This window comes from Platichthys flesus, chromosome 4, assembly GCF_949316205.1.
Source record: "Platichthys flesus chromosome 4, fPlaFle2.1, whole genome shotgun sequence".
Taxonomy (NCBI): domain Eukaryota; kingdom Metazoa; phylum Chordata; class Actinopteri; order Pleuronectiformes; family Pleuronectidae; genus Platichthys; species Platichthys flesus.
The window spans coordinates 11116631-11142961 of record NC_084948.1 but is presented as its reverse complement, the minus strand read 5'-3'; the positions used below and the strand labels follow the sequence as shown (position 1 = coordinate 11142961).

The 26331-nt window shown below is 38.2% G+C and overlaps 1 protein-coding gene across 1 annotated transcript; it reads right to left on the bottom strand.

Moving 5' to 3' along the window:
- Positions 1-1559: 1559 nt before the first annotated feature.
- Positions 1560-23381, bottom strand: LOC133951321 (alpha-2-macroglobulin-like). Its single transcript, XM_062385196.1, has 36 exons — positions 23264-23381; positions 22918-23098; positions 22663-22816; positions 22101-22153; positions 20449-20469; positions 18826-18991; positions 18665-18749; positions 18434-18560; positions 17050-17167; positions 16812-16921; positions 16544-16722; positions 16095-16314; positions 15481-15544; positions 15195-15340; positions 13889-14038; positions 13328-13468; positions 13148-13241; positions 11459-11603; positions 10856-11081; positions 10180-10306; positions 9909-10030; positions 9754-9805; positions 9356-9439; positions 8701-8877; positions 8538-8613; positions 7565-7721; positions 7241-7315; positions 4451-4613; positions 4166-4353; positions 3611-3823; positions 3023-3135; positions 2743-2833; positions 2596-2664; positions 2402-2507; positions 2240-2281; positions 1560-1700 (listed from the first exon to the last, which is right to left on the bottom strand). The coding sequence occupies exons 1-36, from the start codon at positions 23347-23349 to the stop codon at positions 1696-1698; spliced, it is 4326 nt and encodes a 1441-aa protein (XP_062241180.1). The 5' UTR covers positions 23350-23381; the 3' UTR covers positions 1560-1695.
- Positions 23382-26331: the final 2950 nt, after the last annotated feature.

Sequence of the window (26331 nt, the reverse complement as noted above, 5' to 3'; positions counted from 1 at the left end):
CTTCACTAATTGTGTCAGGGTTTCATATTCTTCACAATACCCTATTTATACATGTCATGATATACACCACCATCATTATGACTGTTGTGGCTTTGTGAACATTGAAGCTGGGTTTTATTGTTATTTAATGTTAAGGAAATATAAGCTCAAAGTGCAATTTCGTCACAATATTGCAAGAGAAAAAAATCATGACAATTCTCAATAATTTCATTCAGTGATAATGTCACGGTGTCATACATTGTTTCTTCTTTTGACGGTGAGTAAACTCGATGCTCTTTCATCCTTCTCTCCGAATACTACATTTTGAGAATGATATGTTACTATTACATGACTAAAGCAGTGGTGTGAATGTCAAAAGTCCTTTGAATGTTCACTCTCTTCCTTCAGTGATGATGTGTGTGTTCCATATCCTTCGTTTCTTTGATGGCCAGTCTTTCCTACTCTTTCCCAGACGCTTCTCCTGTGAAGCAGCAGTAGCAGCACCCTCTTCTGGTTGCAAAGAAAATTGTAAAAAGCTTACAGCAACTGGTATTCGCAGGCGGTCTCCCATCCAAGTACTAACTAGGCCCGACACTGATAAGCTTCCAAGATCGGGCGTGTTCAGGGTGGTATGGCCGTAAGCGAAGGACTCAAGCCACAATACCTAATTTATTCATGTGAACCACCACCATCATGAATACTATTGTTGCATTGTGACCATTGAAGCTGGGTTTTATAGTTATTTAATGTTAAAGAAATAGAAGCTCAAAGTGCAATTTTGTCACAATATTGCAAGAAAAACAAATCATTAAAATTTTCAATAATTTCCATCAGTGATAATGTCACGGTTTCATACACTGTTTCTTCTTTTGATGGTGAGTAAACTCGCTGCTCTTTCATCCTTCTCTCCAAATATGACATTTTGAGAATGATATGTTACTACTATATGAATAGAGTAGTGGTTGGAATGTCAAAAGTGGTTTGAATGTTCTCTCTCTTTCTTCAGTGATGATGTGTGTGTTCCATATCCAGTGTTGTGCAACTTCACACCTCTCACAAACTAGTTCAAAGTTCAGTTCATTTCATAGTTTAAAGGTGGTAATTGAGAATGAAAGACATAACTTGTTTTTTAAAGAAAATTGTATCCATCACTACCCCTTGCCTTAAACTGTACTTCATATGTATCAATTCCTAAAATAAATATATTTTTTTATCATTATTGTTATTTAATCTGGATAGATAGATAGATAGATAGATAGATAGATAGATAGATAGATAGATAGATAGATAGATAGATAGATAGATAGATAGATAGATGGATAGATGGATAGATGGATAGATTGATGGATGGTTGGATGGATGGACGGACGGAGTGATGGAGATGATATTTGTTTTATATGTTCTTAATATGTACTTTATATGCTCCACCCTAGCAGACATGAGGATACTCAACTTCCACACTAAGCTCACCTGCACATGTGTTTCGCGATATGTGTATGAATAAATTAACTGCTGAAGCTGCACCAGCAAACATTTGAAACAGTGTAAAACACACAGTAAAACATAAGAGAACTAAGTGGGACATTCACATCACTTTATTTTATTCTCCATTAGTTTCACCTCAAACACATACAGTATATAGACAGAAATGTGCTAAGCATTTGTGTTAAACTGCAAGTTTGTGGGAAAACCCAAGCACTGAAAACTCTCCTCTCTTCAAGCTGCAAAAAGGAAAAAAAGAAAAAATATTAGTATTTTATACCATGTGAAGTCCAGAGTTGTTGTTGACATCATTACCTCTGCCAAGGAAGTTATTTTTTACATCTGCTTAGTTAAGAGCATTACACAAAAAGAATTGAAAATAATTACAATAAATCTTGGAAGAAATATATGGTATCGGTGATGAAGAACAGATACAGTTTTGGTGCGGCCCAAGGAACTATTTTTCACTTTTCTTAACATTGTGAGATATTGTGCTTTTCAAAAATTTTCTCAGACAATATTCATGGATCTTTTTGAAACAAATCGTTTATTTTAAGGGGACCAATATGTTTGTGTTTGTGCAATTTGGTGATGATCTAAATTAAAAACCCAGATGCAGTTAATTTAAATGTGGTTTCAAAAGGGGATTGATGCATCTTTGTGGAGTTACTCTCGACTCAGTGCCATAGAGCCTCATGACAAAGGTTCTGACCAATTAAAGACATTATTACCTTTTGTGGTTGGGTCAGAAAGTTCTTGTATCATCATGTATTTTTACCTGCAGCACATGTGTGGATGTATTCTGTCTCAGCCTGGTCACCTGAGCAAAGAAGAACAGAAGGAGAGATGGATTAAAAAAAAATAGAACCTTTCTTAATATATGCTTGATCTGGTCTCTGTAAAGGGACTTAGGGTTTGTCTGTGTGAGTGTTATATTTACTTGGCTGGTAGTAGTCATACATCTTGACCACGGCTGGCTTCAGATTCTGCACTGGCAGCTCCTGGATGAGACGTAACTTGTAGTTGATGGGTATGTCCTTTGGTAGCTGTTGGTTAAAAAGAAAAGACAGATGACACAATAAGTAACAATCGGATAATCCTTATCTCTTGACCCTCACTGTGAATTCCTCTTACCTCCCGGATGTACACCATAACATGATCCTCCTTTTCCTCAACACGATCCACCAGCAGGGCACCTTTGAGCTGTGGGGGAGAGGATAATCAACTTGGTTTCTCATCAATAACGGATGTAAAATAGTCTAAGTTACACTAATAACTCACCTCCTTCAAAGACTGTGGATCTGGGACAAAGCCAGAGAGCCTTTTGATGTCCAGGATCACCATGTTTGTATTATTTTCTTTTCCATGGTAGCTGCAATAAACCATAAAGATGTGAAGTCCCATACCTTCACCATTGTCCTCACAGTTAGGATATGCTGGAGAATGTTGGCATACTGGTTCATCCACCATCAGGTACACACTGGTATGTACAGAGCATTGTTTGACAAAAATGTCAGATCACCTCCATCCTTAGTGTAACATGTAGGAGTAGATTACTTACAGGCACTTTAGCAACAGACTGAGTTTGTTTTTGGCGCAGTCAGCCTCTGGCTTGATCTCAACACTGAAGGATGTGACTTCAGTCGGAGTTGGGATGTTGTAGTTAAGACTCATCTGAGAAATAGGGAGACAAGGGAAAGTATATGACTAAAAATACTGAAATAGAATATCAAGAATTTCCTTTCCTCAAATTTATAAAACAGAAGAACCATATTTTGAAGGGAGTCACATTTACTCATCCAGATTTTAAGTTGTTGTAATAAGGGCTGCTGCACACTACAGGATAATCTGGATGATTTTTGACCCGATTCACCGCTTCTGACAATTCCAGGGGCGATCAGTCTATGTTCAAGTCATTTCCCAGGTTGTAAGAGTTTAGGACCACCTGGTCATTTCATTAAAATCAAATCCAGTTATTAGAATAGTCAGACCTGTTCATTTATTTAAAATGAGAAGCAAAACTCACTACATACAGACACCACATATAATTGGAGATGCAGCCCTTTCAGACTCTCTGCACTGCTACTGTTAGCCTGTTGAGGTGAGCATTTATCCAACAGAAGCAGTTAGAGCTCTAGTGTTAACTGACCTGTATTGAAGCACAAGCGCTGCCCTTCACCTTCACGCTGTACTTTCCTATCACGTCCTGTAGCCTCTTCTCCTGGTACAGCAGTTTGTTGTCCCTGTTCACATCGAATGACAGCTGACCACTGGGGGACTGGACCATCACTGTGCTTGAACCATCTGGACTGAATACCAGAGTGGAGTAAAGAGCCAGAGCCTGAAGAGCCACCACTGTGTCCTACAAGACACATCAAATACTTTATATTACTTCAAATCTTTACACATATAATAACTTGTGTTTAAACATACAGCAGGAAGAGGTGGAAGGTCACCTTTAAAATTTAAAAGCTGACAATGGTGCATGGTGAAAGTAAACTAAATTTTCACTTTATCACGATACGAAATTAAATTGAATTTCATATTAATTTTTTTAAGAAAACCTATTATTTGGAATTTTACAATTCAATACATTTCAATTGGCACACACACACACACAGAGACACACACACGTGAACACATGGTTTGTGGACAGCTTCGAGCACACAGCTAGTCAATGAACCATTCTTCTTTTGGCTTGTACCTGTGTGGACGAGAAGCCTCCATAATAGTTCTGCTGAGCCGTCAGCCACCTGACAATGCGAGAGGTGTAGCCCAGGTCTTCAGCACTGGGCGAGGCACTGAGCTTGGCCAGCATCACATAGGAGCTGATCTCTACAGACAGAGAGGCCGATGTTTCTGTTGCTGTCTGAGACCAATGGATGAAACCCCCTAAAAAACATGCATCCACAAACATACAGGCATAAGGTCAGCTTCAGTGACAATAAGTGAAGGCAGACTGATTTCCTTGAGGAGGACAGCAGCTCGCCTTGTTTGTGTCCAACTGTGTCAAGGTGCGTCAGGAGGTGAGCACGGGTCTCCATGTCTCCTGCCAGGGTAAAGACGTATGCCAACAGAGCTGTGGTGTAGGTGTTGCTGAAGTTATTGGCGGACTCCTTAAGGCAGGACAGGCTCTTCTTCACCACAGCATCCTGTAACGCATATCTTAGATTGAGAAAGTATGTGCCAATACATAACAACAATAAAACTCAGAATTTAGATATTGTCACTACAGATATTGTCTTCAGTCCATCTTCAATTAAATAATGAAGAAAGATACAGAAATAGCTAAACAACTACCGGTGTTGTAAACCACTACAAAGACACGACATTATTTTATGAAGCCTAAAACAAAAACTAAAAGAAATGTTTGTGTTTAGATAGTTTTTTCAATCTGAACTCTCCATGAGTTACAAGATACATTTATAATCCCACACTCATGCAAATTGGGGAACTTTGTCCTTGCTTTTTGACCCATCTGGTGAACACAGCAGGACACACAGAGCAGTGGGCAGCCATGCACGGCGCCCGGGGAGCAGATGCTTGGGGAGTAAGGTGCCTTGCTCAGGGGCACTTAGACAGTGGGGTGAGTCCTCTTGGACTTTTGAAAAGATCCAGGTGTTGTCCATCTAGGTATGTTTTGTTGTCACTCCGTAGAATTAAACCAGAGACCTTCCAGTCTGATGTCTTCCCAATTTTCTGCTCTGTCCAATTTTTCTGCCACTAGGCCACCGCCTCTCCAAATTTATAGGTTAGGTTTATACATTGTAATAGTGCATATTATATTGTTAATTGTGAATCAGGATTAATTGTGACCCTCACAAAAGAAAATTGCAAACTAACGAGTGGCAAGTGGGAAAATGTATGTATTTCACTCATTAGTACAAACAAAACTATTAATAATTAAAAGTTAATTCAGTTTAAATTTGTGTAAAACTTTCTTTGAGACATTAGCAGTTGGTCAAACAATCTGAGTTTAATACTGTACTGAAACAGATGCCATACAATGGGAAGAACAGAAAGACATTTACGTAGTTTTCACCAATCTGCATAATGCCTACACAATGTGTGATATCACTTTGTCATCTCATGTGCAATATTACTATTCATGCACAATAATAATTTCATAGCAGGGTTGTTAGCATGGAACAGGATTAAGTGTTTGACCCCTTCACCCTTCTTGGCATAGAGGGGTGCTTTCACCAGTGTTGTGCAAGTTCATACCTCTGATGAACTAGTTCAGTTCATACAAGTAAACATGAATAGTTCACCATTTAAATTCTGAACTAGTTCATAGTTCAGTTCATTTCATAGTTTTAAGGTGGAAAGTGAGAATGAAAGAATTAACTTGTTAAAGAAAACCTTATCCATCACTACCCCTTGCCTTTACTGTTGGCATCTTTATCAGACAGTGTGTAAAAATCCCTCAGATGATAATAAGGTGCATAGGAGGTAGTTGCTATGTCTGCTTTCTCTTGGCATCTGTATATGATACAGGGAGCTGTTGTGTTGCAGTTATGGCCTGCCCCTTTAAGAAAGTTTGTAGTGTGTGACGTAGTGCACCTGGGTATTGTGGGAAAAGACGCTAAAAGTGTGTGTATAACGAGAAGTGACGGACCACCTAGAGGTGATGCGAGTGCTGATCCTACTGTATAACCGAGAAATAAAGTGGCCTCATTCCAAGTAAAGAAATCTCCTCCTCCTTATTCATGGAGCGGCGCGGACGGCTGGTTACCGGCCAGATAGCGAGCCAAGATAACCCGTGAGCTGAGACACTGACCAGAGGAGAAAACACTTGGAATACGTTGCTTGTTTGGTCTGCATATGTGTGCCATGAGTGATGGGTTACGTAGTGCGAAGGCGAGTTAGTTGGTTTAGATTAGGCTACATCGCAGATATTTTACGAGCACTGAACAACGACATGGTGCAAGCATTCGATTTAAACAGCTTCTCACCTGAGGAGAAAGTATTGAAATGTCCTAAGGGTCAGTGAACAGGTAGGGGTGGGCCACCTGGCAGTTCCAGGCCAATTGTTGTAGGGTTTTGTGGGATGGCAGGCTCTCATTGGCTGATGAGTTGGAATATCAAGGGTGAATGAGGAAGGGGAGAGAAGAATACAGTGGTGCATAGATATATATATAAAGGCTAGATGTCTCATCCGCTTTGCAGGCCAACGGAGTGGAATGTCCACACATGGCGGCCATCTTGCCAAACTCAGCTGACTCACCCATAACATTGTGTTGGTAGTGGTACATGTACTTTTAAAATAAAATAAAAATAAAATAATTATTGGTGTATATTTGTAAAGGAAAATCTTGTACCTATTTTAGAACATTATTCTATTTTTTAGAACATAACATAATTATCCATAAGTATGCAGTGTCACACCTAGATGGCCGCCATGTGCTGCCGTTCGACTCCGTTGGCCGAGACATCTAGCCTTTATATATATCTATGCATTGGTGGATGATAGGAGTGTCGGAGTTACAAACAAGAAGTGTGTCGTGTTTATTGGACTTTAATAAAGTTACACACAAAGAGAGAAGTTTCCTGTCGTCTATACGCGAGGACGCTACAATAAGAACATGTTCAGCATTCAAATTCATTATTTGTCATTGAGTTGCGTTCAGTTCATCGCTCTCATAAAAGTGAACGTGTTCAATGAACGTTCTTTGGTTTATTCATGCACAACACTGGCTTTCACCACATAACTCTTTTTTTCAAAAAAAGCTTTTGAGTGAAACAGCATGAGATAATTTTGGGGAGGGAGTTTACTCACATCAGTGGACGAATTCATCTCTAAGAAACCGGCAGTGATGTAAGCAGTAAGCGTCACTTCATCAGACACACCACCCTGTTGGAATGGAACAATATTCACATGTTGCTTTACTGTGTGTGCAATGCACAGGGACCCACTTAACAAACGTGATTTTGCGCTTGCAGCCACATTCACTTAAATTCCATTATTTAAGTGAATCCATTACTTACCAAACGAATTTCAGCCACACATTGTAAATAAAGAACAGCAAGATATTACTCAGTGATAATAAAAGGTCTATAGTGATATTGTTTTAATCACAGTCTACAGGTAAAAAAAGCTCACCTTCATCCTGTTGTTAAAAAGTTTTCCTGACTGTTTGAAACAGCCATTTTCAAGTTGTTTTTCCTCCAGCCAAGTTTTAGATGATTCAATATTCCTTGGGTCAATGTAAGTGAAAGATTTTGCTTTGGCAAGAGATCTCAACACGAAAGCAGTCAGCCTGAGGAAATCAAAAAAAAAGTTAGACACTGACAAAAGGAAAATAAGGAGACGCACTTGTTCTGTATCACGCTTCATGATACAGAACATAACACAATATGGTATAGGTCATAAGTTTGGCTAGTTCATGCATAAGTTACCAACTAGTGCAGTGCCCATTTTAAACCCGCCTGTTAGGAATGGCATGTTCTTTTGTCGTGTGTAAAGGCTCTAGAGCTACTTCAGAAATATCCCTCGTCATTAGTGAGTCCTTCTCAAACAGTTCTACAATTAACTGTCATTTTTTATTGTTTTTGTGATGGACATTGGGTGCAAAGCGTTTTATAAACAGTCTATGGTGAAGAGTGAAGTTAGAAAATGTTGTGTTCATTCTACCTGGTTTATCTGCAATTAAGATGGTAAATTCAAAATTGTCATAGAATGAAACTGAATTTGATTGATAACTGTTACTTTGTGTTTTATGTACAATTTGAAATGATTAACTGCATTGCTGTTATTTTTGTATACATCACAAGTTAGCTATTTCAGAGGTCTGACACAATCTTCAATTAACAACTTTTCAAAATAAAAGCTCTTCAATTCAACTTTATATAAGGCTTTGACTGTTGTTGTCATGACGGTGATCAGCACCCACAATCCGATCAACTCAGATCACAAACTGCACATAAGCACACTGCCCCGCCCGATGACTGCTAAAGGGCACTATCCTGGGCCATTAATAATTCAAATGCCAAGTGTGATGCCAACAGAAACACAGACAGCTGTGGATTAGTAGTGGGATTTCTATGGAATTCTATGTACATCAGTTATTTCTCACCAAGTGTTCCCTGTTCCTGATCCAAATGTGCTGTAAGCTCCATCAATATGTTTGTAGTTCAGCTGTCTCTGGTAACCTGTGGAATAAAATAAATAACATTTTTATAATGCATAATGATTCACACTCGTCCTAGATTATTCAGCTGAAGCTAACTGAAGCTCACCACTTGACAGGAAGTTGGTAGACTTCTCCATGATGGCCGGTGTCAGCTGCTGTGTGTTTTTCAGGTACTGGAGGATGTAGATGTTTGGGGCCAGGAGCGCCATGTTCTGCTCACCACATCCATACGGCATCCTAAGCAGCCCATCCAGGTTTTTCAGGGCTCGACCAAGGATGTCGCCTGCACAAATACAGTGACTCACTAAACATGTAAATGACTTGACACACTGATATAAAACCATGTTTACAAGCTTCAAACATAGCTTTGCATATTTCTGGGAACTGTTGGGTTTCTCTACAAATGGAAGGTCTTGACCTTTTAATGTCATAACCATAAAGATTGAACTGAACTGAATACCTTTTATTATAAGTCATTCTTCATTTTGCCCTGGATTTTTTGTGTGAAGCACTTTATGACCTTGTTTAGATAGGTGCTATACAAATAAAGTTATTATTATAATAATTTTATTGACTAAATAACTATTTTCTGTAGAATGTGCGAAAGTGCCATGGTTGCATTATACAAACAAATAGAAATCTCTCAAGAAGGACAATAAAATCAACATCCAAACGTCCATTTTTACTATCAATGTCCTTATTTCTGAGGCAACAAGAAAAAGGTGAACTGTTAATTCTGCAAATTGAGTTTATCCGTTTACCCAGAACTGATAGTGAGGCACGAGCTGATCCATCGATCACATTCTCAGGGAGCTGTAACTCTACTTCCTCTGTCAAAGCCTCTCCTGTGTACAGACAGAGAACAACCACCTTAGGGACAAACTCAAGCCACGGTCAGGATAAAAACAAAGACGTCATTCAGATTAATGAACAGTTAGTGGATCCTGAATCATAGCAGTTCTGATGGAGCAATTACATGAATGAAACATTGGTCTGTCTTGATGCACAATAATTAAAATAATACATTCGTATGGACAAACTGTATGAAAATGCATTTAAGTAATGACTTTTGAAGATTTGGAGATGCTCTCATTAAACTTGGCCGAAAATCCACAATAACCAATCTATGCTTCCTCTTTGCAACTGGTGGTCAACTTACCTTTTGGACAGAGCAGCAGGTTGTGGGTCTTTGTGATTTCAGTTCCCTCAGCCTGAGAGGTAAAGAGATAGGGAATAATAAGAGTTTCCAACTTGTATTTTTTTTTAAAGGCTTTGGAATAAAGACCATTGCTATTATGTATTGAAGACAACTACCTTTACTATGAGTGTTCGAGTGACCACGTCGATGCGGCCTCTTTCTGGAACGCTCACAATCTCATTGTCACAGGAAGTGTGAGATGCCACAGCCTCAGCACTCACCGACACATTCACAACCCCTTTGAAAAAAAGTGAATCCAATAAATTTTACAAGTATTTTGCCGCTGTGATGGATTTCCCTAATTCCACAGAGATTTAAAAGATGTGGAAATAGGCACAGTAATTCAACTACTTTGGCAAAAATGTGGATGAAAGCTTGAAGACTCACCTAAAGCTGTAGGGGACATGTTCCAGCTGAGGGTCAAGCGCTCATTGCCACACAAACAGGATGTGTACTTATCACCAGAGAGGGGGGTGAGGGTGTAATCTAAGGAGTGTGCTGGCGTCACAGAGACCTGTTCAAGAGACACAACAATATATTTTGAAACTGCTGATGTGAAGCGAATGTGAACAAATCCTCAAACCGCTGCATGTTTGGAGACATACAAACCTGATTACTCAGTCACGTTGATACTACTAAATTAGGAATAAACCAAAATGCGGCCGTAACCACTATTTACCTTTAAAACATTAGTGTACACATGAATTCAATATATATTAAAGGGCATCATCAACATTTCACTTTATGTGTAGGATGCCCACAGGGTCTCCACAGAAGGGTTAGTGAAGTATTTTGAATCTATATTGTTCATAACAGTTATTAAAAAAAAAATTGGAATCAAATTATGATTTCACCATGAATTTGGCTACATGAAGTAACTTCAACAACCCTGCAAAACATTCCCTTCAACCTCACGTTTGTAATTAGTGCCAACTTGCAAATGTTTGCAGGCGAAGCTAGAGAACATAAGATCTACTAAACATCAGAAAGTTAACTTTTTCATTATGATGCTAGATTGTTGCTATGCAGACATACGTTTACATGTTTTTTAAACCCCCTTTACCATGATGCAGCTGGAAAGGTAGTTGAAGATGGTTGCCTTCAGTTCAAAGTGCTCCCCCCGGATGATGGAGTAGGGCATCGTGAGCTCGAGGAAGAAGGGCTGGAAGACGGTGATTTCTTTTCGAGGAGCCAAGCCAAAACCCTGAGGGGACAAACAGAAAGCCTCCGTCTCCCAGGTGGTAATGGTATCAGGGACAAGGAGGGACACATCCTTCGTCCCGGATGCTCTGGATTAATAAATACACAGAGACACAGATACTGTGAGCTAGAAAAAATTGACAAATAGACTATAAAATCGTCATTTCAGATTAACCAGGTAGCATGAACACAAAGTTTTCTAAATTCCCTCTGCCTGTTTATAAAAAAAGTTATGCACACAAAATACAAAAAATGTACAGTATGTTGTAAAACTGTTTTCGATGGACTCATTAATAAGAAGAATTCTCTGGTATAATATAATGTTTATTATATTATATATATATGTATAATATAATAAACAGTTTGCAGGGAGAAGCAGAAAGTCAGAAAGAAAAACTCTAATTTACACATCCAACAATGTAATAATGTAAAGTCATACTAATATTCGATGCGTATGCAAGCTCACCCGACTTCAACCAGGTCCCATATCCAAGTCTCGGGGAAGAAAGTACGGACTGTCTCCAAAGCTGGAAGAGGAGAGGCTTGTGCACGATGACCATCAGACCTGGACAGCATTTTCATTTGCATTCCAACATTTTGATGTGCAATACCTGAAAAGAAACAAGAACATATTCAACTGGAGAGACAGCAGTAACCAGTGGTGGGATTTTTAACATAGTAAATTGACTTGGTTTCTGTACTTAAGTACATTTTTCATGATGTGTACTTTACTGGAGTAGATTATTTTTGTATGTTGTAATAAATGAGAGATCTGTATCTCTGAACCATTCAGGACATGAAGGAACATTAGACACTGCAATTTTTAATGCCAGCAAAGCTGCAGATGGAAAATGGATTTGACCAGCCATTATGATGAATAGGCAGATGGTTGAGAGAGATGGCAACAGATATGTCAATGGAAAAGTTTACCTATATTGTTAAAGGAAAGAAATATGGAGCCTTGTCATTTCCTATCTTCAAAATGGTAATGTTGGTAATCTCAAGGATCCAGAGGATGATTAACAAATAAAATAAAGAGAGCAGACTGTTGGATGTCCGGAGCGGTGGGGAGTCCTGTTAAATGTTAAATTGCTAATGTGTACTATTATTAGTTAGCCACTTATTATATTGTGTTTGTATTATGTGCTGCTCAGGTTATTTTATTTTTCCTATTATTAGATGCAGGGTGGGGTGGCAATGTTGATTTAAAAAATGTGTATCATGAATGTACTGATATTGTAGTGGTTGGGGGTTTAAGGGGCAATGGTGTGTCTATAATATTGTTAAGTATATGTCGAAAATCAATAAATAAATGTAGAAAAAAAGTTATTATGAATAGGCTAGACTCAGCATGTGCTTTTACTTTCAATAATTACAACTATTTAAAAGTAAGTACTTACTTATATATGGAGGACCATACATGACTTAAGTAAAAATAAATAAATAAATAAATGTATTAATAAATACAGAAATAAATAAATAAATGAATCAATAAAAAAGCAAATAAATAAATGCTCACAGTCAGGACTACTGACACCTAAATCATCCCAATTAAAAATAACCTTAACTAACCCTATGAACTTGAATTAGATCATTTTACGTCTGAACTGGCTCAACGCTGCAGACAGCTACTGGACACCAGTCAGCATTGAGAGGCAGACGTAGGGCTGGGTCATTACACTCCTGTGACCAATCCTGCATGAGACTGCGGTTAGGCCCACCTTTCTCATTAGCATAAGGACACTGCAAATGAAAAGGAAATGTATCAGGGAATAAATAAATGTGCAAATATATTTAAGACATTTATTTTGACATTTCTCTTGGTATTAACATATTTATTTATTTATTTCTGTATTTATTTATTTCCTTTTTTATTGATTCATTTATTTATTTAATTCTGTATTTATTTATACATTTATTTATTTTTACTTAAGTCATGTATGGTCCTCCATACTTATACAAGAAAAAGTAGAAACAATAGAAATTATAATGTGGTCCTCTTACTTTTACTTGAGTTTATTTTAGTTTAATCATTTATACAGTTACTTGAGTAAAATGTTTTCAGTACTTCCTCCACCACCGGCAGTAACACTGTGAATTGTTTTATTGCTCCAGTATGTGTATCTTAATAGTGCAAAATAGTTAGCATACTTACCAGGTTGGAGGTATGGTTGGTATTCTGTTCCTCTGAAGTTGAGGCATGGAGGCATACGGATAAACAAGTTTGTAGCCATCTTCAGTCCAACCCTCTAGACATTCGAACAACATACAACCATTAGCTGCGTGTAAAAAAAATGAAATCCTTTATTATGAAGGTATCTGTATGTGGATTTACCTTGAAAACTTTAATTGCATCAGTTCTCTCAGAAGGTTGTAGATGAATGGATCTTCTTGGTCTCACCCGCAAGCATTCTACTTTATCACGTACATCAAATGGCATACGAGACGCTTTGGAGACAGGTAACAAGTTAAAGATCTGTAAAGAAAAAAAGGTTCAAAGCTTGAAACTGCTGCATGAAGATCTGATGATTGTATTCATGGCTTTAGGGCAGCTCCATCTCAAAAGGTGGTTTTCAAGTACAAAACACTTGTTATCTACTACAGGATTGGTTCTGAGACATGTTTTGTGGATTCAAACACAATTAGAGAATTTTCCTTTCTGGACGAACTATCCCTTTAAAGGTAACATAATTAGCATTGAACTGCATTAAACAGCTATGTTACACTGGTGGTAACAATGAAACCTCCCTGGAAGAGGGACAAGAAAAACAATCAGGACATAAAGCCATATCCTCTGGGTAACTTATATTATAAAGGGTGGAAATGATTTTGCAGGGGAAAACTAGAAAATATAAAACTTCAGGATGTCAGCATCTATTTGTAGAGGAGCAGTTACCTTGTCTGCAGTCAGGCCCTCCCCTGGTCTCATGATGAGGACGCTCTGGTCGACAGCCCTCACTCCACACAGGGAGTCTGGTTGGGCCTTTAGTTGCATGGTGGTCTCCTCTCCTGGGACTGCTGAGGATGGAAGAAACTCCAGCGACACCTGACAAACACAGAAAACACACATCTCACCATTTGGACTTTATTGGAATAAGACTAGAGCCTATAATAATGATAGTGGGACATTAATGTATATACTACCCAAACTTCTTAAAATGTTAAAAAAATGTCACAAAAGATTAGGGAGGTGGTATGTGTTCCAGAGGTGAGTGGCCACATGGCAGATTGACCTGTCAGAGTTTGCTGTATAAATTAACTCGTTGGCTGATGTCCTGTATTTTAAAGCTTGATCAAACTTCAGGTCAGATGGGGAGAGCTACAGACTTGACTGCTGACAGGGGTGATTGTGCACTTTTATACAAACTACAGTTTTGGTTATGCTGAACTATGGTGACTTATTATTCCACAAATGAACACCAGAGAACATGGTGGTGACCTGCATGTGCTGTTGGCACGCTTTTGTTGAGGGCAACCCCATGCAGCAAAACCAATGTTTGGTCTCAGTTATTAAGGATATAACAAGCTAAAGTTATCGTTGCCACACTCCACTGCCTGTTGTGCTCAGGCTGGTTCTTCCTTGTGGTGATGGAGGAGGTCAGACCAGTGGAGCTGTCATAAATGATCTATTCACTGTGGATTGGCTGACTGAGATGTTGATCGACACTTCATGGCTTAAGATGAGGGACATGAATCATGACAAGAGTCAACTTGTCGTACACAGATGACAACACAACATGTCTGGTTTGTCACTGAACTCAGGTAAACGTAATTCATCTGATGTGAGTGTTGTTTTTCTACATAAAAACACTTTATATAAGTGCTTCTAAGTGCCATCTAAATTAATTTATTGATTCATAAATGCTCATTGTGGCCTTTCAAATCTAATTCCCTGTTTGATTTGTATTATTGGCCATATATTAATAAGAAACCTTGTTTTGATCCGCTCCTATTTGCTCGAATTCTCTGTCCTCTCCTCCTATAGGACAGGGCTGCATATGCACACACACACACACACACACACACACAAACTGAGCGGCAACACAGTGAAAGAGTTGAACTTGTTTACTACTTTCTCAAACTAGCGTGCTACTCCATATCCTAGTGGAAAGCCTGGGTACATATCCACATTATGTAGCAAACACCTTCTGCACATAAATCTGGCAAGCGCAGCTGGTGCCTCATGCTTCTTCTATACTGACCTTGTGACTGAAGCACTTCTCTACGGAGAAGTCAGCACTGTTAGCAATCACTGTCTCACTGGGAAGGACGGCGTAGGCTAAGACCTGGACTTCTGGCGCCATTTCAGGATGCACATTCAACTCAAAGGAAATTCCACCCTCAGTCACTAAAAGGTGAAGTTAGAAACAACAAGTATTATCCACATATCTCCATGTAATTAAACAGCAGTACAAGTATATTTTTATTCCATGTAAATCTCAAATAAAAGATTTTCCAGACTCTTGATTAAAGCCTGTCTCTTCTCACCTGGAAGGTCTTGAACTTCAATCTTTTTAAATCCTTGCATGATAAGGGCTCCTCTGGATAAGACCTAGAGAGTTTGAGATAAAAATGGCAGGATTAATGAGTCATGCAAAAATAAAACCTCATTCCCTAGCATACTAGGTTTTTTGATTCAATTTAATGAGCCTTTATTTCTTATCAACATTTATTGAGGGAGGCTCTCATTTGAAATCAAGTCAATTGAGGGGATACAATAAAATACACATAAACAGATACAGTGAATAAATTAACACAGTAAATATGATGCATAGAGAATACAGAAAATAAAACAATTTAAGTAAAACCATGTAACACATTAAGAAGATACAGCTAAATGGCTGTCAAGCATGGATTCAAATTCCCCTGGGGAATAATACGACTTATTTTAAAGACACTCTGCAATGACTGCCAGGCAATGGGCTCAAAGAAACTAAAAGCAGTTCTACCAATCACTGTACAAATGCGAAGGGTCTGCAATGATCCTTTAAGTCAGATGTCAAAAACTGATATGAATGTAATTTGAAAATAAATTTTCCATGACAATATTTCTGTGAAAAACATCTTCTGATAAGCTGAGAAAAAGTTCACCGACAACTCACCAGGTAAATCATCATTACAGAGGCTCCTTTCTCTCCAACGACAGTGTATTTGATGGAGATCTCTTCTTTTGTGTCACAAGACAGTGGATTTGTCTTCTTCACCACCTCCAGGGAGCTGACTGTTTGGGTGTCAGCAGAGGGAGGTTGGCTCATAGACACTGTGTGGTGGCCAGTCTCGTAGTATTGAGTTCTATAAATGGAGTATGCCTGTATTTCTAAACTAGATCGTAGAAAAGAAACAAGATGAAGTGGAGGAATACATTGGAAAGTGAGTTCAGTTATCATAAAAAAGCTAAATGTCAAGGTAAAGACAGTTCTTGTTGCAGTATGGCCACTATATAATGGTGCACCCAGTACTGCTGCTGTTCTTTTATAAAACACCTTAGCTTCTCACTCTTGAGCCGTGTTATCATTGTCATGAAGGATTTTTTATGTGGATGACGAGTTACCTCGTCCTTAAGTGCAGGTTGATCTCTCCATTGAGTTCAGCTGTGGAGAATGAGAAAGTGGCCACACCATCGCTGTCAGTGGTGAGATTCTGCACTAGACGGTAGGACCACCTCTCAGTTTTAAACAGGTAGACCTGCATGTCAGCTATGGGTGTATCATTGAAGTGAACCGCTTTAACCTGTTAGGGGCAGAGTGTTGTGTCAGTGAGGATGCAGATCGCTTCCGTCGAATGAAGGTGACGACGTGAAGGGAACAATCTGCACTTACTTTTCCTTCCACATTTGATCCTTTGTCATAAAACTTGGGTGTGTCGATGAACATCAGCTTTCCAATAACATTTGAAATCTGCAGTCTCTTCATTTGTTGGAGGGAAATACCTATGCAGGAATCCTCCATGTTACATGGATGTATGCAACATGTTGTTCAAGTAAAATATACTGTATAAATTTACTACAAAATACCTCTTTGATGTATGAATAAAATATTAAATATTGCAAAGACTTGCCTGTCCCTTCCTCTTCCACTTCAACATCCAGATCCAGGTAATTTTGAAGCACCCTTTGGTCGAGTTTTGTGAAAGTTGTCATCTTGAAGGTAAAAGTAGCACAACCTTTCTTTCCCATCTAAAATCACAATTGAAATAAAATTAGATGGATTTAATTCAAATCTTAACTCCTTTCATTCACTCAATATTCACAGTCTGAGGGTCATGCACTTCTCAGACAACTACATTCTGCAGAGTGACATGCAAGTTTAACCTGGCAAATGTTCGGAGCACCATTGTAATCACCTAGTAACCATTAACAAATGCCATCGTAATTAACGCAACTATTTCGGACAGAAACTTCCAAAATGAAAAATAAATAAATCATTAAAAAATATCAATAATAAACATATACATGAATCATTATAAACAATACGTACAGTTTGAAACATGAAAGTTTTACATAAATACATATCTACATATATATATTTTTTATTTTAACGATTATGTATTTATGTCCATAAAATCCACTACCATCAACTGGCGGTAGGTATTAATCAGTGTGGTAGAACAAAGGATATTCTCCATCTTGTCCTATGTTCTAAAAAGGGAAAGCGTTTAGTTTAAAAAGGCAAACAGGTAATGGCGTCTGATCTACTGTGGCGGGCCACATTGCTTTCAAAGCACTGCCATACACGTCAGGAGCCAGTCAGATTTATCTTCAGCCTCTGCGCACCCTCATGTTCGGCTTGTATCATTGATTACAAGACCAAAACACTCGATGAAGCTAAGGTCCCGAAGAACTTAAAACGTACATGGATGATTAAACATCTTTTCCCAGGTACTCAAATTAAATATTAATTTAAGTTTTTTCGAAATGAATTTAACTTATTTTTTTTGTTTTGTTTATCTCGTAAGCATGCAACCTTCATTTTCACATCATTTTGCTCTGTATTTCTGTGTCTGTATGTTATTGAGGTGGGGAGGGGTGGGTTTACCCAGTCTAACGCTAGCATATAAAAGTAAATAAATAAATAGATATGGTAAATATACAAAAGTAGGGTGAGGGAAAGGGCTGTTTATATATTTATATGTAAGTATCCATTTATTTTTACATTTGTTCATTCATTTATGTATTTTAAACTTATTTATTTACTTATTTGTTTCAACATTTATGTTTAGTTTTTTTTCTCTATTTCTGTGTCTGTATGTTAACGAGGGGGGTGGGGTTGACTCAGTCTACTGCTGGCTTTTAACACTAATAAATAAATAGATAAATCAATAAGTAAATGAATAAATTAATATTTGAATGGTGTACATGTCACCTTATCAACACTGATACATAGAAAAACATAGTAACACTTTGCTTATTGTTTTTGCTGAGAGATGATTCTGTCAACTCTACCTCCTTTGTCTCCTCGTAGCATGGGGGTGTTATGTCATGCAGTCCCGTTATAGCAAAATAAAAGCGACCAAGAGGTCGGCAGACCTTAACTTTGACACTGCCTGGCACAGGTTGTCCATATGTATACCTACGAAACAAATTGTGTTTGTTGACAAGTAGAAAAAAAACTATATCTTATTCAGAGTTACAGTATTTTGAGAGTAGACATGTCAAGCAAAAGATTTGACTTACTTTGCACATATTTCAGCTTTTATTTCTTCCTGCTCAATACTGACGACATCACCTGCCGTTATTTTTGCATCAAATTTAGGCAAAACTGTTGATGAAATATGGTTATTACACATTGCAGGTAGATTGAAATGGGATTTATTTTTTTTAATGCCATAATTTACCATATTTCTCCACCTTGAAACTGTGATATATCTTTTTCCGACCAACGGTCACAATAACCTGGTACATTCCTTCCTGGGCCTCAGAGTTCAAGGAGTAAGAAAGTTGCAGTATGCTGCTATCGGCTGTTCTATTCAGCCACTGTGCAACTCGGTTATCTTTAGAATCCTGTTTCATAAAATAAATGGGAAGGAAGATGTGTTTATAACACAAAATGAAACTCATGTAAAGGGATGTCACAAAGAAATACAGAGCTCAACATGCTGCTCAGCATTTCATATTCTCCTTCTGAGAATATCAAATTTAATCCCGCTATAAGCCCACACTTTAATTACATACAGTATTATTTTACCGTAAAAGCCTTAGCAACATACTGTCCAATTACAGACACTGTATTTACAGAAACAAATAAAAAAAACATTGAGTCTAGTCTTACAAGAAATGGTCGGTAAAGGTAGATTTACTGGCATTGAATAACTTTTCCCTGTCATCGAACACTGGTTGACAACCACAACTTGAATTAAGATTTTTCATTCATCAGAACATTCATCAGGGTCCAAAAACATGGACCCTTTAAAACATGATTTAAAGGGTCCATGTTTTACACCTTTCGGGGATTTAACTTGAGGTATTGATACTCCTAAGATGATTTATCAGTGGTTCAAGTAAAAAAAACTGCAATGTGAATTTCTACATCCTCTCTTCTCCCTCCTCAGAAGCTGGACTGGCATCGGCCGAATGGGGTCGCGAGAAGATTGCGATTCCATGATGACATCACACGGACAGGAAATATGAAACGTAACATTCCTGTAACATATTTCTTTGAATGGACTCAGTGAAAAAGTCCGTGGAGTGACTGTATTCATACTTTGAGGGTCCCTACTGACCCCTACAAGTAATTACAGATAGTAAAAGCCCTGAAAATATATTTAGCAAAATATGGGCCCTTTTAACAGTTGTTCACATTTAAACCCTCTTATGTCAGTGAAGGCAAATTTGATAGGTTAGTAGCAAAATCTTTGAAGCTTAATTAGGGCCCAAGCACCTCCGGTAGGAGGCCCTATTGAAATTGCAAGGATTATTCTGAGCTTAGTGAAACGTGCTCAAAAAGTTTCTAAAGTTTGCAGTTAATTAGAAATGTGTGAAAATGCCATCAAAACACGAGCTTCTGTAACTTGAACATAATTTATCCAATCGTGTCCAAACTAGACATGTAAGACAAGAGTCGCAACTTGAAGACAGCTATACAGAAAACGTGACTTAAAATCACAGCGCCCCCTGGTGGCAGCAGTAAATGTCTTGTTTTTGATATGTCCTACACTTGGACGTATTTCTCCTCATCCACTTTGCGAAACTATGTCAAACTATGTCAAATGGGTCTCAAGACATTGATAATGTGAGCATAAGGTTACTGTGACTTTACATAATACGGATTATTAATTTATTACTAAAGTTTTAGAATTTTGAAATACGGACATAAAACATTTTGTTGGCTTTGTCACTCAGCACATGCGGCACTTGAGCATTTTGAGAAGTTTACATTTTAACAATATGTAAAAGTCCTCCACTTCCCGTATTCAGTGTGTTAAAGTGTGAGTGTATTATATTGTGGATGTTAGACTTACCTCAACTTCAATTATATTGTACTGAAAGATAAGAAAGAAAATGACAAAATAACTTTGTTGGAAGACAGGTTGCTTTACATTGATCTCAACAGGCAGTTTCCTAATCAGGGTGGGTAGCAAATCAACAACACAATAGAATCGAGCAGCTAAAGCTCTGATGTGTCGCTATCAATTATCTAATGCAGAGACCAACAAGGTCAATGTAGATGACAACTATTATAATACACACAACCTGAAAATAGGCTTTTTCCATAGATAACCCGCTCTTCTATTTCTACTTAATTTGATCGCTAAGTCTCATAGGTGGCACTTTAAGTTTTATTTTCTACAACAGTGATTCTCAAATGGGGGTACGCGTACCCCTGGGGGTACTTGAAGGTACTCCAGGGGGTATTTTTTTTTAATATATTTAAAATTAGCATCCATTCAAGAGAGCCTTCCCTAAACAACACCGTGAGAGCTTGTGCCTCTTCGGAGGGGCGCTAAAACGTAAAAGTTTTCCGTTGTGAAGTTAATGATTCATAACAAGAAGTCCGCGTCTCTACCGGTACCCTTTCAAAATAAAAGCATGTAATACAAAAGCGGAAATGAAATTGTATGACCTTAAAGCGAGCAAATATTTCACAATAAAATAACAGAAAGACACTTCAATAATATTAACAATAACATAGATTGGGTTATTTACCCTTTTTGTTTTTTCTGTGGGGAGAGATTAGCCAACAGTGGCATTAAGCCACCACATCTTCAGCGGTATCTCCAGACAAAACATGAAAGTCATGTTGGTAAGCCACCTGAGTTTTTTAAGAGGAAACATCCAGAATTCAGGTCATCTCAAGACATGATGCGAAAAGCCTCCCCGGAAGCAAACGGAAACAAGCTACCTGTCAGTATTCTTTTCGATCCTTAAAGAAGATATTTTAAGATGATAAATATTTTAAAAAATATGTTTTGAGCTAATCTTTTATTTAAAACTAAGTTAATGATTTATTTTTTGGGAAGAAGTGTTTGGCTATAATTAAGTTCATGAGTTCAGTTTGAGAACATATCTTTATTATGATCCCAAAAGAGGTCACTTTAAGTTGATAATTATTTTGAGGTGCACAAATCTTTATTTATATTGAGATAATAATAAAAGTCTTTAGTTATTTTTATATCTTTTTATTTCGAAATAGTTCAAGAGAGACCACTACAAATGAGCAATGTTATGGACATTGATGGAGTTTTAAATTTGAATATGTCTAGTTACAAGGCTTAATAAATCACATTACATCTTTCTTTCAACCAAAAATGCTTTGGGCTGGTCAGGGGGTACTCGGCAGAATTTTTTCTTCGAAGGGGGTATGTCACTGAAAAAAGGTTGAGAACCACTGTTCTACAATAACATGTGAGAAACTAGTGTTAGAGCCCTGCAGGTCTATTGACTCTGCAAACAGAGTCCTGCTTGTCCTATTGACCCTTCATCAGGAGCTGAACGATTAGCGACCTACAGTAACTGGGGTTAGAGAGCAAACCTATTTATGTCACTTCATTACATAACTGATGTTCAGTTTAACCCATTGAGACAAATTAAACCTGCACCAATGTCACACAGAATCACTGATACTCTGGTTTGTGAGTGGAATCTACAAGATGGAGACAGTTCAAATACTCACCAGCCGATTGGCGGGTCTCATCCTGCTGTCCAGTGTGACGACTCTGAAATGCACTGAGAAATTCAAAGAGGTTACATGAGGCTTTTGCTAAATATCCTGACAGGCCACTTCAACTGCGTTCTGCACAGAGCTGATAACGTAACTATCAAACCTGAGATTACAATAAGAGGCTGTTACTGTTTGGCTTTAAAAACATTCTCTCTATTATCTCTCTCTTTCTGATTCCCTCAGGAAGCCTCCAACACATCAGACCCAACTTGAATTGAAATAAATACCTGAGTAAAATTAAAGCAAAACGTGATAAAACAAGATTAAATGTATTTTCTTTATTGATCTGTCAGATATTAATTCTGTCACCATACGCCACGATTATTCTATTATTCTTTTCATACATAAAACGTGTAAGCTCGTAGATCAGGTGTGACCCAGGTTTTTCCCATCACGCCCTGAGGCCTTGACGAGTATCTGCCGTCCCTGAGCCCAAAATTCCTTTGATTCTAAAGGAGAAAGCTGTCTATAACTGATATACAGCATTCGGCACATCAACATAGATCAAAATTACTTGTTTGTCCAGGGAGGTAGATGGGTTTATCTGTTTGGACAAACGTCATTGGTTGGTAGACAGTGGCCTTGACTTTCCTCACTTCTTTTGAGTAAAAGGTTTTGCCTTTCAACTCCACCTCAAAGTTGTACACCTCTTGATTCACCAGGGGAACCTGTGAGAGAAACGTATTTTGTAGGCACCAGGATAACTATGTGTGTTAATACTGAATAAATTAACATGTCTTTTGAATCAAAGCCTTTCTCATGATCTGACCTTAAAATCAACACAGTCATGAAACTCCTGATTGGAGGATTTTTTCAGAAGGGTTGTGTTCTTTACAGCAGAAATCAGAGTGATTGTCATGTCCAGAGTCTCGTTGGGCTTCAGGAGACTCGCACAAAATTTGGTTTCAGCTCCAGCCTCAAGAACTGCAGGGATGGCTACGATGTAATGCCTGTAGACACAGAAACATAAACACATGCCATTGGGAGGCCTGTCACACTGGATCTCAAAAACAGGGAACACCAATAAAAACTTCTGGAGCAAATCAACAAGATCTAAACCCTAGCTTGAAAAGAAAAGTACACACACACAAAAAAAACACAACAGGCAAACTTACGGTCCTGCCATGACTTGAGCGACACACATGCAGCTCAAGAGGACACAGAGTGTCCATGTCCACATCTGAATCCCAGGACGACCCATGACTCACTGAGATGATCCTCACAGTCAGCGTCTGTTAAATAGCCGCTGATACAGAACCCCCACCACCCCACCCTCCGAACACACACACACCCACACACAGACATATGCCCACACACATATCATGCAACTGCTCTATTTAATTTTCGGTAAGTCTTGACTCAAAAGTCAATCATTTATAGACTTAGCATATAAGAGTGTTTTTAAGGTGATATTTCACAGAGGGTGGACCTGAGAGAGCTGACAGCCTCTGGTGCCATTGATTTGATGTTATGTGTCTGGAGCTGCTATCCTGAATCTGGTGTTGCGATAAGATGAACATCTTTATTTGACTGTCAGCATGCACGTTAGACCAAGAACCTCTAATTCATCAGACTTCTGTGCAGAGGCTTTTTCCTCATCAGTCTCACTACTGTTAAGTCAAACAAAGTCTAATATTCAAAACTATATAAGATCAAAACCACAAAAAGTTTTTAAAAAATAGGTTCTGCAGGACCAGATTATAACCAGTAACAAACTAGAAAGGATCTCGCATCATTTATAAAAAAGATTTTATGTTGTGATGAACACAAAGCAGGAGCTGGAACGTCAGAACAATATTCTAACTGGGTGTAGATGTTCTAAAGCTATTATATTGTCAAAGTGTTTATCTTGTAAATTTTCCTGTAACTCATTGCCAGAGATGATGTTGTATTGTAGAGTACATTCCATAATTTTTTTGCCTCCTTTCCACTGGTCAATCAGCATTCACTCTCGGATCAAATGACGCTGCTGTAGAGACAGGTTCATGAGTGATGGAAAGGTGATAAGTGGGTGAACATGCTAAGATAGCAAGACAACAAGGTGAGAGAGCATCTCAATTGTTGGTGTGTTTGTGACATAGAACATGACACACTAGGGGGAAAAAACTGAAAGACAAACTCCTCTGCTAGCAACGCAAAAATAGTGAATTTCCTTTTTAGTGTGTTTACAATGACTTTAAAAAACTGCGTACATCCACTAACGTTGTTGTAAAAGAAGGATATCACAGCTGCAGGTATCCTTGTTGGGTTCTGCAACGTTGCCCTTTACCCAGCAGGGGATGTTTGGTTTTGGCATGCTAACCCCTCTGATTTAGGTCAAAGTAAACATTCTTTCACCAGTAAGTAAACCTGTGGACTGATAAAGTCCTTGAACTTTGCTGATGGATTACAACACACAAAGCGATGTGAGATTCAATCTATTTGTATGTGCTAAAGTCTTTATAAAACATAGACATATATGCAACTGAAATGAATATGCATGCAATTCATGCGGGCACTGATTTGTATCTGTATGAATCAGTCCTCTTCTGTTCGCAACTCTCTGCAGCTGCTTCGGCATATATGACCTGGAACAGGATGTAGTCTGATCCAGTTTACACTCAGATACAAGTACATATCTGAAGGTAAACACCGACTTTGATGACAAAGTCTTCAGATCAGTCCTCATACACACTGGTAAAAAATGTGTAATTACGCAATTAAAGCCCCTGATCTGATCAAGCAAACACGTCCTTTATGACCCATGCTCTACTTTTGCATATGGTTTCTTCTGTTCAAACATGAAGTTAATTATGCAAAAGAGAGAGAGAGCACAAGTACAGCCTATTTTTGAGTAAAAGCAGATGGGTGAGACCAAAAACTAAACCGAACACGTTGTGTATGCCTGTTGGAGTTGGATTTTTTTAATTTACACTCACCCATAATATCATTGAGGTCTGCAGATCAGATGCTTCTGGAAGTCCTGGGAATGATATCAGGCCTTTTCGGTTGTTTCTCCTCCACATGAGGACCTCACCATAGTCTATTCATGAAAAATTTACTTCTTTCTCACAAATTGTGCAAACCTTGGTTTTATGAATTTAATTTAGAGGAAACATACCGGGTTGAAGTGATGTGGTTCAGGCTGTGGGCACTGCTGGTCAAAACAGTTAAAAAGCAAATTTCTCAACAAATCTGTGCTTTTAATCCATTTGTTCACATACACAAGTGCAAAGCAAACCTTAAGTCGATAACACTACATGCAAAACGATATATAGTAAATGCTGCAGCTTAGGGCAAACAAAAAGTAAACTAACATTAAACTAACTATAAGGCAAGACAAGAGTGGTAGATTTTCATCTCGGCTGTTCGTAAAATTCCCATTGTCATGTGGAGTTTGAATTAATGGCCAGTCTTTCCTGCTCTTTCCAAGACGTTTCTCCTGTGAAGCAGCATTAACAGTACCCTCCGCTGGCTGCAAAAAAAATGGAAAAAGCTTACATCACCTATAAAAGAAAAATCATTACAATTTCAATAATTTCCTACAATGATAATGTCACGGTGTCATACATGGTTTCTTCTTTGGATGGTGAGTAAACTCGCTTCTCTTTCATCTATCTCTCCAAATATGACATTTTCAGAATGATATGTTACTATTTCATGAATAAAGTAGTGGTTGGAATGTCAAAAGTCGTTTGAATGTTCACTCTCTTTCTACAGTGATGATGTGTGTGTTACATATCCTTGGTTTCTTTGATGGCCAGTCTTTCCTGCTCTTTCCAAGACGTTTCTCCTGTGAAGCAGCAGCAACAGCACCCTCTGCTGGTTGCAAAGAAAGTTGGAAAAAGCTTTCAGCACCTGGTATTCCCATGTTCACTTTCTTTCTCCAGTGATGATGTGTGTGTTCCAGATCCAGAGTTCAGCAACTTCCCACCTCTCATGAACTAGTTCAAAGTTCAGTTCATTTCGTAATTTAAAGGTGGAAATTGAGAATGAAAGACATAACTTGTTTTTTAAAGAAAATTGTATCCATCACTACCCCTTGCCTTAAACTGTACTTCATATGTATCCATTCCTAAAATAAATATTTTTATTATTATTATTATTATTTAATCTGTTGGCTGTGTGTGTGTGCTTGCTGATTATCTGGACCAACACCTCCCGAGGAGGAGAGGTTGTATCTCAATGGGAGATAGATAGATAG

Bases quoted from the DNA above. Each gene is read 5' to 3' on its own strand.
- LOC133951321 (XM_062385196.1), bottom strand. From the start codon at position 23,349: ATGGGTCGTCCTGGGATTCAGATGTGGACATGGACACTCTGTGTCCTC. The intron at 13,242-13,327 runs GTAAATCCACAT...TCGAATGTCTAG, and splicing joins ATGCAATTAAAGTTTTCAAG to AGGGTTGGACTGAAGATGGC. The intron at 7,722-8,537 runs GTGAGAAATAAC...TGATTTCCTCAG, and splicing joins TCAGGAACAGGGAACACTTG to GCTGACTGCTTTCGTGTTGA.